The sequence below is a fragment of the Diplotaxodon limnothrissa genome, linkage group LG5 (genome assembly GCF_057381915.1).
Source record: "Diplotaxodon limnothrissa isolate DT_005_m linkage group LG5, D_limnothrissa_male_GT1.1, whole genome shotgun sequence".
In the NCBI taxonomy this organism is placed as follows: Eukaryota; Metazoa; Chordata; class Actinopteri; order Cichliformes; family Cichlidae; genus Diplotaxodon; species Diplotaxodon limnothrissa.
The window spans coordinates 28,356,131-28,371,347 of record NC_140600.1 but is presented as its reverse complement, the minus strand read 5'-3'; the positions used below and the strand labels follow the sequence as shown (position 1 = coordinate 28,371,347).

Here is a 15,217-nt window from a genome sequence, read left to right as displayed (position 1 = left end):
ACTGACAGAAGTGAGGCTGCTATATTGCGCCATCGGCCCCTCTGGCCAACGCCAGTAGGGTAAAGTGTCTTGCCCAAGGACACAACGACCAGGACAGAGAGCCCGGGGATTGAACCGGTGACCTTCCACTTACAGATACGCTTCCCAACCCCCTGAGCCACGGTCGTCCTTTATAATAAAAAGAAACATTATTAGCACAAGGAGACTGTAAACTGAATGATACTGAGCATGAATGATTACAAACAAACAGCAAAGAAAGAATGAGTTGTGTTGGTGTGATCGACTTCTTGTTACGAATCTGGGTCGTTTGACCCAGCGTTTTGAGTTTTAGTTTATTTTTGATGTTTATGGTTTATGTTTAAGTTCATTAGGTTATCTAAGTTCATTTGTTTATTAGATTCCTCTTGTGTCTTCTACCCCTGTCAAGTTTGTATTGTCATGTCTGCGTCTCACGTTGCCTCTTTTATTTTGAAGGTCCATGTCCTACGTCAGTGTAGTCAGCTTTGCTTCCTTTTTCTCGTTAGTGTCAGCTGTTTCCCCATGTGTTTCCACTTCCCCTAATCACCCTTGTGTGTATTTAGTCTGTGTGTTTCTGTTCGTCCTTTGTCAGGTCATCTGTTGTTCACGTCATGTTTCATGTCCAGGTTGTTCTTGTTTGTTTAGTTCTCCCAGTTTAGGTTAATGTTAGTTTTGCTTCAGTTAGCCTTGCTCTTTGTTTGTACATTTCTTACCAGCCTCATTAAACGGCTCGCTTTTTGTTAATACCCAAGTTTTGGTTCCACGTTCCTTTTGTGTCTGCATTTTGTGTCCTCTTTACAAATTCCTACAGTCTACCTCCACCAGACTGTGACACTTCTTTTTTTTTTTTTTTTTTTTTCTTGACACTTCTAAAGTACACAAAAAATGACCCAAACATCCACAAGGTTTTGACAGTTTATTTGGCAAAATTATGCAATCACTTACTGACCCTTTACCAAATTGTGTAAAAATAAAATGTCTACATCAAGCTTTTTTTTTTTTTACATTTTTTTAATTTTATTTACTGACTAAAATTACACAGCTTCTACCCTGTGATTCTGAGGAATTATGGTTGGACATTGACAGTACAGGTGCACTTGAGGTCTCTGAAGGAGGAGCAGTCAAAGTCAGCCAGGACGGTCTTCTTGCCAGTCTTCTTGGGAAGTAAGAAAAACGTAACACGAAACCTGTGGCTTGGTTTCAGGTCTGGAAGTCTGAGGGAAACATAAGAGTAAAACAGAACAGTTAAGGTTAATGTTTAATTTGTGAGACCGGATTGGTAAAAGCTTGTGTTTCTAGAACTGTGACGACAGGAGGAAGCTGCAAGATGGGCTAAGGAGGTGAGCAGAAGTTTCTCCACTGGAATTTTGCTGTCCTGATTTCAATGGCCCATCCACTGTTTTACTCCACTGTTTTACACACCATTACAGAAATCTCAGGGACTGCTGAGCACTGTAGTCAGTGGCTAGATAAAGGGGAAAGACCCCAGCTGAGCCCCGAGACGTTAGGGACCCACACCCAGGTGTGATCAGCTTCTAGTGAGCCTGTGTCATTTCAGGTGGTGTGAAGACGGAAATAATGCCATTGCTACATGGAGGAAAAACTGGTGCACACAACACTTGTTGTGTAAAACTGTACACAAGCATTTAGAATCCAGATAAGTTTAAATTATGCACACACGCTTACATGCAATTTTGCTCTCCGTCCACGAGACCACTTCCAGAAATAGTCAGAGTGCAATCTGTCAGTGTCTTGTTGACTGGGTTCATGAAAACCACTTCAGCAGTTGTGCTTTGGTTCACGCTTGCCAGACTGGGAGTCTAAAAGACAAAGATTTTACAGTTCAAAAACTTTTGCATATGCAATATTTTTCCCAACCAAAAATTAGAAACCACAACACGTATATCACTTTCAGTTTATGCAACTTCTGCTATAAATATGACAGCCCACATCATACAACACCACAGATACAGGAGGTGCATGTTTTATACACAGTCATGCACATAGAAAAACACTCACTCTCTGACCATCGCGCATGATATCAGATAAAGGTTTCGGCACACTCACGTGTTCCATCCCGAAGGACAAATATGAAATTTGGTATACATTAAAGACTGCCAACTGTAATAATGTGACCTAACTCCTCATGTAGCAATCAGTTTCAGTTTAACTGTACCAGCTCCATGACCAATTACTTTTAAATACAAGACATGTCAACTGGCAGCGATGGTGCTTTTTGTTTTGTGCTAATTTAGCAAGTCTTTATTTCATTTCACATAATTATATTTATCATTAAAACAAGTACAGCAGGAGATAACAACAGCTGTGAGCTAATGTGTCAGTTGTTCTTCGAACAAAGCTACAGAATGATTACAGAGTGAGAGAGATGGTAGTTTTTTACTCACTGTGATGGAGATTGGAGGATCCAACAGAATGACATCATTCACTGCTAGGTAGACATTTTTCGGCTCCAGCTTATCTGTGACCATAGCTGAAATCTTCATGCTGTCAGAGTCCACCATGTGCTCATGGTACACCAAGAAGGGGACCAAGATAGGGATGGACAGATCTGGAGCAGACAGAGGGAGAGAATTATAGTTGTTGCAGTCTCTCATATGACCTGATCTCTCAATCTGTCTTTGAGGTATCTCTAATCTAAGAATAAACCCCACCCCACAAAAAACACTTCAGTCCTATCCAATTGACTCACCTTTCCCAGGCAGCAGTGTCTCTTCCTTTACCTCACTCTGGATGTTTTCAACCGGTGAGCCATTGTATCTCATGGCCTGGACGCTGATATTGATGGACACAGGCCTGGCAGTGCTGCTCTCACTGTTCAGCACCAGCTTCAGACTCACGTCCTGACCGTCCTTTGGCTTGGATACCTGCAGCATCACAAATAGAGGAATAAGGTACAATTCCCTGTGCACCAGGTTTATTATGCACAATTCCTTAAAATATGATTAAAAAGATATGCTTAAAACAACAGCTTGTGAGATTTGAGTTTTCTTAATTTAGATAAGCACTTTGCTTTTAGGTAACAACGGTAATGGTCATCTCTTTTGAATAAGTTGTGGTTTTTGGGTGGTTTTTTGTTAAAATTGATTTACAGTAGAGACCATTAAGCACAGCCTTTGCTAGCCTTTGCTAATTTCAGCCAGTGGCTATAAACTATGAGTGATTTGTAATTAGACAGCATTCAGTGTGCTTCATGCACAAGATATAGTTAAAATGTAACGTTTTCATTCTCATTAAAGCACATACAGTAAAGACGAATGCAATCCTTAGTTCCAACAAAAACATTTGGCCCAATCACCACCACAGCTGTTAACATTAATGCTATTTGTGGGCCTCCTGATGACATTTCAAAAGAAAACTTGTCAGATGATGATCCTGCAAACAGCCAATCCACCAGTTATTCATCTAACTGGCTGCTCAGCTAGAGCAGGACAAGTGTGCTAAAATGGTCATACTGTAGACACTTGAGTATAGAACTGCATATAAGAGATAACACATTTCACATTGACAGTGCTTTTTTCAGTCCTTTTTATGGTTTTATGGGGTCTGGTGGATTGGATGAGCTTTTATTCATTAACTGTTTTGGTTAAATTATTAAAATTAATTTAAAAAGGCAACAGAGGTAACTTTTTGTTACATTTGTAATAATAAAATTTTTTAGAAAATCCAGACACCAAGTAAGTACTAAAATATATTTAAGATTCACTTAAATAGAAAAATAAAGAGATACAACAGGAACTCTGTGATGTACCTCTTTAAATTGGATGTTTATTTTTGGCTGTGGAACGATGCCCCCAGGAGATGTTCCATTGGTACTGTTTGTGGCCCCTTCATTGCCCATTGTCTCCTTATTTCTGGAGAGGGCATATTTAAATACGGTTCTCTCCTTCTCAGTGCCTGTGGGGATTGAAAATGTTGTTGAGTTCAAGATTCACAAATTAATTTTTATCAAATAATATCAAATGTTCAGACCATAATGAAATGAACCTTCTCATTACTGATGAAGTTTATTACATCTTCATCTGCAATATATTTTGCAAATTCCTATTACTCCATTAGGTTTATATAGTTGAATTTTGAAATTCCCAATAATACAAAATGTGACATAAATTATGAAATAATTCACAGAAATAACTTTAATCTGTCAAAAGTAATAATAAATAAAAAATTCCATAAATCTTAACCAATGAAAGTCAGACATTGCTTTTCAACCATGCTTCAACTGAATTATTTAAAAAATAAATGCATGAAACAGGCCTGGACAAAAATGATGGTACCCCTAGAAAAGAATGAAAATAATGTGACCAAAGGGACATGTATGTTAATCCAAAGTGTGTTCACTAATCAGCATCACAGGTGTCCACAATCTTGTAATCAGTCAGTGGGCCTATATATAGGACTCCAGGTAGTCACTGTGTTGTTTGGTGATATGGTGTGTACCACACTCAACATGGACCAGAGGAAGCAAAGGAAAGAGTTGTCTCAGGAGATTAGAAAGAAAATAATGTTAAAGGTAAAGGCTACAAGACCATCTCCAAGCAGCTAGATATTCCTGTGACTACAGTTGTACATGCCATTCAGCAATTTAAGATCCATGGGACTGTAGCCAACCTCCCTGGATGTGGCCACAGGAGGAAAATTGATGACAAATCAAAGAGACGGATAATTCGCATGGTAACAAAAGCCCAGAAAGACTTCTAAAAAGATCCAAGCTAAGATTCATTCTCAAAGAACATCAGTGTCAGATCGCACCATCTGTTGTTGTTTGAGCCGAAGTAGGCTACATGGGAGATGACCAAGGAGGACACCATGGTTGAAAACAAATCATAAAAAAGCCAGACTGGAATATGTCAAGTTTCTGGGAGAATGTCCTGTGGACAGATGAGACAAAAATTTAACTTTTTGCCAAGGCACATCAGCTCTATGTTCACAGACGGAAAAATGAAGCATATCAAGAAAAGAACACTGTCCCAACTTTGAAACATGGGGGAGGCTCGGTTATGTTCTGGGACTGCTTTGCTGCATCTGGCACAGGGTGTCTCCAATCTGTGCAGGGTACAATGAAATCTCAAGACTACTCGATTCTAGAGAGAAATGTGCTGGCCAGTGTCAGAAAGCTCACAGGTCATGGGTCTTACAACAGGACAATGACCAAAAACACACAAAAATGGCTAAGGGGAAAGCATTGGACTATTTTAAAGTGGCCTTCTATGAGCCCTGACCTCAATCCTATTGAGCACCTTTGAAAGGAGCTGAAACATGCAGTCTGGAAAAGGCGTCGTTCAAACTGGAAACAACTGGAGCAGTTTGCTCATGAGGAGTGGGCCAAAATACCTGCTGAGAGGTGCAGAAGTCTCATTGACAGTTACAGGAATCGTTTGATTGCAGTGATTGCCTCAAAAGGTTGTGCAACAAAATATTAAGCTGTGGGTACTATCATTTTTGTGTCCAGGCCTGTTTCATGCATTTTTTTTTTTTTAATAAGTCAGTTGAAGCATACTTGAAAAGCAATGTCTGACTTTCATTGGTTAAGATATATAGAATTTTTATTTATTACTTCTTTTGTCAGATTAAAGTTCTTTCTGTGACTATTGTGAGTTTTTCTTTCATTGACTGAAGGGTACCAACAATTTTGTCCACGTGTGTATAGTTTCATAATATCAGGATGGCAATGGACGAAATGGTCAGCTCAAATCTTTGAGTTTGTCAGCTGAACTCACCTTCCTTGTACTTGTACTTGTCTGTGATGTCCAGCCTCGTGTTGGAGCCAACAGTCTTGGTGGAGATATTCTGTCCGACTGACTTGGTGTCAGAGAGCATTTTCGTCATTGTGCCATCAGCTTTACACTGAACACAAAAAAACTATTTAGAACACAAAACTAGACATAAAACATTTCTGCCAAAGACTTCCTTCTAAATGGGATATTCATGTATTCATAGAGTCGAGCTATGTATACTAACCAGCCAGTCAATGCAGTCCGCATTGACCTCAGCAAAGACAAATGGGACATCATATTTGAGATCAGTTTCTCCATCCAAGATGGCTTTGACTGGGGCTGGACCGCAGCAGTATACACCTGCATATGTAGAGCAGCTCATTCAGACAAAGTGTTCAAACGCAATACTTAGAAATTTATCTTATATTTACTATCAATAAATTAAAGTAATAAAACAAAGGAAGAAACAGTTTAGACAAGAAATTTCATACCGTCACTCTTTTCCTGTGGTGTTGGATCCACAACTTGCCACCCGTCATATTTTCCATCCTTTGCCAGGTCAGTTCGGGTCATCCAGCACTCTAACCAGACGTGGAAGTTCCTTAAACAGATACAGTACACAACATTCTGATGTTGGAGTGAGTGGAAACTCAACACTGGATTTAGAAAGTCCAGAACAGTCAACAGAGCTGGACTAAGTGACAGCATAAGGAAATTAAAGTGGTTGATCAAAAACTGGGGGGTTGTTGATGATTTTGACAAATTAATTTAAACATGGACAATTACAAAGAAAGAATAATATACCATCTTCAGCTGCACCAAAGAGTAAAACAGTTAAATGTGAATTATAAAATATTAGGGCTCTCTCTTATAAGTCCTTTTTATTAAATGATTTAATAACTGACAACATATTAATTTGTTCTGCCTTACTGAAACCTGGTTACAACAGGTTATATCATGTTAGCTTAAATGAGTCCACACCCCCTCCATCCCACTGTCAGAAACTTGAAACACAGGATGAGGAGGTAGAGTGACAACAATCTTCTACTTTTCTACTTCAATCTATTAATCAAATTAATCATAGACTTAGATGGAGTTTTAATTCATTTTGAAAGCCTAACTCTTGGCCTAGTCCACCATAACGGAAAAAATCAAAAGTCAGTTTTATGTTACTATCGATCTTCCTCCCGCCATCCTCCAGATATCATGGGAGGCCCCTGCAATAGCCTAGACCTACTGCAGCGTAACTAAGAGAGGATTCAGGGCCACCTGGTCCTTCCCTAACTACATGCTTAATAAAAAAGAAATGGTTTAAGTCTAATCTTAAAAATAGAGATGGTGTCTGTCTCCCAGTTCCAAACTAGGAACTGGTTTCACAGAACAGGGGCCTGAAAGCTGAGGACTCCCATTCTACTTTTAAATATTCCAGGAACCACAAGTAAATCAGCAGTGCAAAGTACAAATTAAATGAAAAGCCAGACCCTCCCCAGCCAAGACTCACAGACTTCATAGGTCCCTCAAACTGCCAGGCCTCTGGCTGAGGACCCGAGGTTAAAGGACAAACAAATCTCACATGCAGGGTGAGTGGGGAAAAAAAATAAAAAATATATCTATATATCTATATATATATTAGGGGTGCAACGATACTCATATCGATATTGAACCGTTCAATACAGTGCTTTCGGTTCAGTACGCATATGTATCGAACAATACTAAATTTTAAATTAATTTTATCAACTTTTCTTCTGACGATGCTGTCTGTGTTGAGAGCTCAGTGGATCTGCGTTTGACTACTCTGTCTAGGCTGCACTGTCGAGCGCAGATCCACTGAGGCGCAGGCAAGCTAGCAAGACAGAAGCTAAGCTCGTTGCAACATGGCAAATTGAACCTCCCCCATCCTCATTCAGATCTGGCCTTTGGAACTATTTTGGTCTTCATGTGAAGTATGACCCTGAAGGTAAGCGCGTCATGGACAAAAGTAAAACAGTATGTCGGATGTGCCACGCAATGCTCAATTACATTGGTGGGAACTACTGCGTTAGCGCAGTTAGCTCGTTAACGTGTTGACGCCGTCCAGCTGAAGCACGGGGCGATCCGTGGTAGCTCGTTAACGGAGATTTGCTGTGTTGTGGCGTTAACATCATTTCAGATTAACGCTGACAGCACTAGTGGGAACACAACGAATATGACTGCACATTTACACCGACATCATCCTAGTGCAAAGACAAGTGGAAGCAGACAAAAACAACAAGCACGCATGCTACAAACTTTACCTGAGTCATTTAGACAGCCTTTAGCACGTGATTCTCCTTATGGGGACCTGATATGTTTCATATGCTGCTGAGAATATAGCCCAGAAGAAGCGTATAGTATAGCTTTTATTTTGGAAAGAGTCATTTCTCTGTAATAAACTCTCGAGTAATTTCTCGATCAGATAGATTTATTATTTTATTACTTTGTTGTTTCAGCAACATTAAATTTAAAAACTGTACTTTTGAGTTAAAATATATATTTATAATTTTAATAAATGACAAATTAAAAAGGCATGAACATTTTTTTGTATCGAAAAAATATCAAACCGTGACACCAAAGTATCGAACCGAACCGTGAATTTTGTGTATGTTGCACCCCTAATATATAGAGATAGATAGATAGATAGATAGATAGATAGATAGATAGATAGATGTCTTACCAGACACTGTCCTTGGTCTCTTTCTCTCTCACTCCATAGTCAGCATGGTACACATCAATGGTGAGATTCTTGTTACTGTCATGAGCTGACTGGAAGTTGGTGATCACACGGCATGGGATGCCCAACAGACGCATTACTGGATCCCAAAAAACAAAGAAAACAGCCAAAAAAAGAAAAGAAGTGAATGAAGCATTTGTCAAATTGTACATTAGATTTTATTGTTAAATATCATTATTCTTAATGCTATGCCACTAGCTGGCCCAGTGATAGAAAGTTGTAAGTAAGGAAAAGACAGATGAGACCCCTGCATATCAGTAATATTATGAACTTCCAGAGAACATCTAGTATTATCCTACATTAGTACTTTGGTCTAGAAAATTGGCGGTTGTACTGTGAGTAAGGACTTGCAGAGTTAGTAAGTACCTGAACACATCACGCCAGCAAATACCCAGCACTGTCCATATTTGACTGATTGGCAGTTGATGTCATACCAGTGCTTGAGGATGGGATAGCTGCCAGACCAGTGAGTGGGTTCATTCCCACCCGAGTATGGACCTGACCACCGTCCCTCCACGACGCCATAGTCATCATTACTGTTGATCTGGAAGCAAAAAAGGAAAACAAAGTTCTCCTTCTTATATTGTGATTTATACAAGTGAGCTATGGTTTCCCTCAAAATGGTTATAAAACATTGATTAACAAAATGCCATAAACCATTCCTTCCTACATGTTACCTTGATTCCTTTTATATTTAAAGTATAATCCTTTAAATCACCCTTTTGCAGAAATGTTCTTTGTAAATAAAATACATCTGTACAGAACAGATGTATATTCATAAATATCCTACCATGGCGCTGACCACACGACTGACGTAGATGGGGTTACAGCGAGCAGAAACATCATTGGCTGCATTTGCCAGGTGTTTGGGGTTGACATCCAAGATCTTCAGACAAATCTTCACCATGTCTTCTTCAAACTGGGCAGGAAGAGAGCAGCTTATCTTAAACTACAGTGGTGTAAGTCATTCATACTTCATAGCAGAGCAAGTCTATTCATACTTATCGTCAAAAATTATCTACAGTAGTGTCAGATTGTATCTATGTGACTCACTGAGTCATTCTGTGTGAGTACATTCTTAAAATTTACCTGCAAGCAATTAGCAAACATAAATATCTTTTTGCTTATGCAAAGGTTGATGGTGGTTACATCTTCTTTCTCTTGTGTTAAACATTTATCAAAATTCTTAAATTATTCTAGATACTGTATACACCCCTTTAAATTAACCAGTTTTATTTTGCTTTATAGAAGATAAAATATTATAGTGGTGTGAAGACAATGGTGTTTAAACCCTTAAAATAAAATATGCAGTAGCAATAAAATTTTAGCATTATTCAGTAGCTACCATTTTGAAAGATAAGATTGTGCCTTTTTAATATGGTGCTATTTGGTGTCTATTTATTAAACTCAGTGTCAAAAATCTAATAAACCTACACAAAGTGTGTTTGTATGTGTGTACTGGTTTTTCCTATCTTGGTGTAGACCAAAATCTAAAATGTACCATACTTGTGGGGCCCAACCAAAACCCAAGTCCCCATGAGTTTGAAGGCATTTTTCAGACTCAAAATGTGGTTTTAGTGTCAGGGTTACAATTGGGTTATGGTTAGGTTTAGGGGAAGGGTTAGGGTTAGGCATTCATTTTTGATGGTTAGGATTAGGGTAAGCGGCTAGGGAAAGCATTATGTCAATGAGACAACACCCGACATATGTGTGTGTGTGTGTGTGTGTGTGTGTGTGTGTGTGTGTGTGTGTGTGTGTGTGTGTGTGTGGTGTATACCTGCCCAAAGTCCCAGGGAACAGATCTGATGTAGTTCTCACTTCCACTATAGATTATACCATGTTCATTCAACACATACTCCTGTCTCTGTGCCTCATCAGAGAGAGACACTGAATCATCTACAGTAAAAAGGACAGGGATAAATACTTAAGACATAAAGATCAATGGATAGTGTTTTTAAGGAAAACAACAGCAACAGATGAACAGTGTTGATGGACAGTTAGGCAAACTGGCAGCAGACAGAAAGATAACAAACCTACCAGGGCACCAGGGATTGAAGAGCACTACCAGAGTTGCCAACAAGGTTTCCTCGTTCCTATATCTGGCAGTTAAGTTGTACTTTCCGATTGGAGCGTCAGCTGGAGGGGTAATGGTCAAATTCAAGGAACCCGTTAGTGGGTAAGATCTCTTCTCAAGCTCCACCTTCCATACCGCCTTCGCTGACGGCGAACGGCTGATTTTGTCTGGAATACCAAAGCATGACTTTGTCCCCAGGTTCTCGGATGGATGTTTTCCTGTTGAGAGGATTCACAGAGGTAATAGGTAACTAGAGATAAACAATACAATACAATCAAACCGTTTTAACCACCAAAGATGGACATTATGAAAACTATCCTTCTTAAACCCGCATTAATTCTAATGACCAGCAGGTGGTGACTGTTTAAAAAAGTGCAGTTGCAAAGAAGACTATGAGAAAACAGCAGTAAGTAAGCACTTTAATGGTTTATGGTCGCAGTCCCTATTTTCAAATTTTACTGAATGCAACATCATGTTCCTGTTACAACGTTGTTCTTCATTATCATCAGAAACAATGCTCTATGAGTGACAAGTCACTAGTGCAGGTGTGTGTCATGTTTCTCAGTCCTTTTCCTTGACATGTCAGTCAGGTCAAGGCTTTAAAACACCACTGTCTATAAACTGGTGGAAACTGTCACACCAACTGGATCCATCTTTAACTTACCGTCTATGGTCCCTGACAGGACCTTCCATGTCCAAAAAAAGAATTTAATAAACATAAATCAGTACCTTAAAGATGCATCATTACTCTTTTTTTTAAATTATGCATTAAAAGGGGAAATGGGTTCAAAGTTGAGCACAGTCCAAGAATAAATCTATGGAGCTATAAATGAGCATTATAGGTTACCATTTGAAAGTTTAGCCATGTTTACTAAGATATTGACCACATATACATGTACAACACAGAACAAGTAAATGTGTCTCATTATAGACTTGCACCTCTCACTCTATGACAGCTGGGGTAAATATTAACTTTCAAACTTGTTAGAATTTGCATTATGTACTGTACTTCCATGCACATTTCAATCATGCCAGTCACTGCCTCCCTTTTTAATTTCATGCCAACAAAGACATTGCAACCAATGACTGAAAGCAAAAGAAAAACTCTGGTCACATCCAACTGTGCTAGTAGGTGAAAGCCTTTAAGAAGTAAAGCTTAGTTTATTTACAACAGAGCCTTTCCCCTTTGTGTTATGTCTAGCTTTCTCCTCACCCTTTCAATTGTCTGCTCCACCCTCATTGCTGTCACCTGACATAATTTCTCTTAATCTCTCTTTCTATTAATAAATATAAAACCTGCTCTCTGTTTGAAATATCTGGCTCCTGTGTTTAAGAGCTCTTTTTAAACTACACTAACACGCATGTATCTTTCATTTTTAATGGGTTTCACAAAGGTCTTGATAGACATCCATATTAAGAATTCCGAAACATTAATATTGCTGATAAAACAGAGAAAAAGAAGAAAATAGAGAAAACAGAAACAAGAAAAAAAACCCTCATAAAACACTGTTGATACATGGAAATCAATTTTCAAACAGTTCTTTTATTACTTCAATAAACAAAATCTATTAAAAGAAAGTTATATGCAATTTAAAAAATATCTTCATTGTATAACTACAGACCAACCTGTTTCTGCAGTGATGGTGAGCGGGTAAAGGTCAGGGTTGAAAGGTTGCGTCAGTTCAACTTTCACAGTGAACGGCTGACCTCTCCTCACAATCAGCTGATCCTTTGAGAGTTTTTTGGTGTGGTGTTCAGTGTTGTTGATCTCATAGTTGAGACCGACTCCTTTAAAAACTGGAAAAAATAAAAATATAACTGAAACAGACAAAATCAAAAGAATTGTGGCTAGTTTTCCAGGATACTGGAACCTTCATCCTGTTAATGTCTTTTGTGTGTGTCTGTGTGTGTTTTCCTTTCCCTTTTCTCTCCATATGTTTGCCTTAAATGTCAAATTAACTATTCCACACTTAAGGACTAAAGCCCACAGTGGTGATATGTTTACTCCATCTTTTCAAACTGTCAAGAATTGCACCTTTACTTTGACAAAGTTTACTTGCTGAGTTCAAATCTGAAAACCCCTTTCCTCCAACATGTCCTACTTTTTAGTTATGATGTTGATGCAAGAATTGGACAATTAGGATGACTGAACAGAAACAGCAACACATTTCAGCATTTAAGAAGTAAGTTTGGTCTTGAGATAAGAAAAGCCAGATGTTTCATTCTAAGGTTATTTATAGATGTCTGCTCAAGAAATGGATAAATGTAAGCACAATAATTTAATGGAGCTCAGAAGGTAAAGCAGGTCATCTAATCGGAGAGTTAGTGATTCAATCCCTGGCTGCTTCAGTCTGCCTGCCAAAGAACATTGGACAAGATTAAACCCCTAGTTGTTCTCTGATGTCTCCGTCAGAGTATAAATATTAGACAGAAAGTACTGAGGCATAAAAAAGTGCTTGTGTAATGTGTGTGAATGAGGCATGCTGTATAAAAATCAATCTGGCATACTGGTATTTAAACTGACTTGAACCTGGACCTAATTTTGTTTTACAGAACATATTTTGGATTTTCACGGTTGTGAGATAATGACCACAGGCACGCCGTTAGCTTTGTCTGGGTTTTGTTTTTTATTGTGATAAAGTTGAGCATATCACAAAAAAATCTTCACTTGCTTTAATCCAATGCATTTTTATTCCCCAGAAGCTTTTTTAAAGAAACTGCAAAGGTGACTGAAGTCATATCATCTATAAGCATTTTATGATATTGTATTTAATTTACCAGATAAAAACTGACACAGATGCAACCTTTTCTAAAAATCTCTTTTTTATTTTGCTTTTGCTTCTAACAAACCATGTGATATAATATTATGTAAATACATTTTATTATGTAAATAATACATCTTGTGTTAAAAAGAAAATGTAAATAACAATACATTCTTCATGCATACAATATATATAAGGTGCGATGTATTGTAAATGATGGTAAAATTCAGTTAATGTACATTCAAAAGTTGCTGTACTTACTTGACCGTCTGGTCTCCGATGACATCTTTCTAGACTTTCTGCAGCAGTTTAAGTACAGCGAGAAGCTCTCTGGAAGGCGCTGACCAGCACACTGACAGGATACGCTGAACCATGGTGGATTTTAAACCAACTCCTACACCCATCCCCATTTCACAAACTAGATTAACCAGCTAGACTAGCCATTTCCTGGTTGTTCAAAAGCTTTAAGCAAGATCAAACCGCACCCCTGGCAAAAAATAAATAAATCAAATTCCATTTAGCAATCAAAACTGAACCCATTGCATGACGTCACTGTCAGAGGTGTCATTATGGATCTGACGGTAATTTGTGGATTCCAGTTTGTGACTGCTAATGTGATTTAACCTGCAACGCATCCAAGCATCACACAATGAGCACAAACCTGGATTAGAACTTTACATGCTGCTTTATTTACTCTAAGTACAATATGCATCAGTTTAAAATAAATACTTGCTGATAATTCACAGGTAATTTAGTATAATACATTGCACTAATTATGTATGGAGGGTTTCATCCCAAGTCAAGCATCTTGTGACTGTATGTTAAGCAGAAGGAAGGAGGCCGGGAATAGTGAGTGCCAGAATCCCTATCAAGAATGAGACAACAAACATCCATAAGTACGTCAGAAAGAACTGATCACGTGCTTAGTGAATACATCAGGCAGCAGAAACCCAAGAAAGAAGATGAGCGAGAAGAAGAACCATTATGGATGGATAGATTGCATATACCAGATAGAAGAAGGGTGGAAGATGCTATCAAGTATGGCATTCATGGAATGCCATAACCAAGTAGCCGGCACAGTACAATGGAACATCTGTGCCAAGTATAGACTGGAAGTCCCAAGGTCAAAATGGCATACTAGGGTGGGTTGAGAATGTCCAAGCTAAGATCTTGTGGGTCTTCCAGATTCAGATGAACAAACTGGTAATGGCTAACCAATGAGAAATAGTAGTTGTGGACAGGCACAGGAAGATGGCCATAGGGACAGATGTAGCTTTACCAAGTAATAGCAACATCAGGAAAAAGGAACATGAAAAGCTGAGAGAGGTGCTTGAGAAAATATGGAGGGTGAAGGCAACAGTGGTCCAGCAGTTTCCAGGAATGACATCTGAGATCTCTTTCCAGAAGAGGGCAGGATTAGGAATTAAAAATATATTGTGCAGGACTCTAAATTTGGGATTAAAAAATAATAATCTACATCTATCTATATGGATAACTATCTATATATTCAACTATCTATATATTGTCTCTCTTACTTTTAGGCTTTCACTATGATACACAGGCTTCCTCAAGGGTGTTCTTGACTTGGTTAGATGTTTTTCTTAACCATGGAAATAATTCAGCATGCACTCTAGTTGTCTTACGTGGTCTTTCAAGCCTTTTGGTGTTGCTGAGGTAGTAAATACCATTAACTTGTTTTAACAACTGATTTGGGCAATTCTAAAGTTTCTGCTGTCTCTTTGTTAGATTTATTTGTGTTTTTCAGTCTGATCACCTCCATCACTTGCACTAACATCTCTTTGGGCCTCTTATTTAAAATTTAATTTGAATTACAGCAAAGAGCTTGCCGTGTTAGTCCATTTGATTTACCTTTGTTATC

At 38.5% G+C, this 15,217-nt stretch overlaps 1 protein-coding gene across 1 annotated transcript; it reads right to left on the bottom strand.

Annotated features, from left to right (window-relative positions):
• Positions 1-1,084: 1,084 nt before the first annotated feature.
• LOC146632549 (protein-glutamine gamma-glutamyltransferase E-like) lies at positions 1,085-13,624 on the bottom strand. Its single transcript, XM_085354468.1, has 15 exons — positions 13,600-13,624; positions 12,203-12,373; positions 10,540-10,794; positions 10,280-10,398; positions 9,293-9,421; positions 8,869-9,046; positions 8,446-8,581; positions 6,245-6,354; positions 5,998-6,113; positions 5,757-5,883; positions 3,788-3,933; positions 2,729-2,903; positions 2,424-2,587; positions 1,705-1,838; positions 1,085-1,232 (listed from the first exon to the last, which is right to left on the bottom strand). The coding sequence occupies exons 1-15, from the start codon at positions 13,622-13,624 to the stop codon at positions 1,085-1,087; spliced, it is 2,133 nt and encodes a 710-aa protein (XP_085210594.1).
• Positions 13,625-15,217: the final 1,593 nt, after the last annotated feature.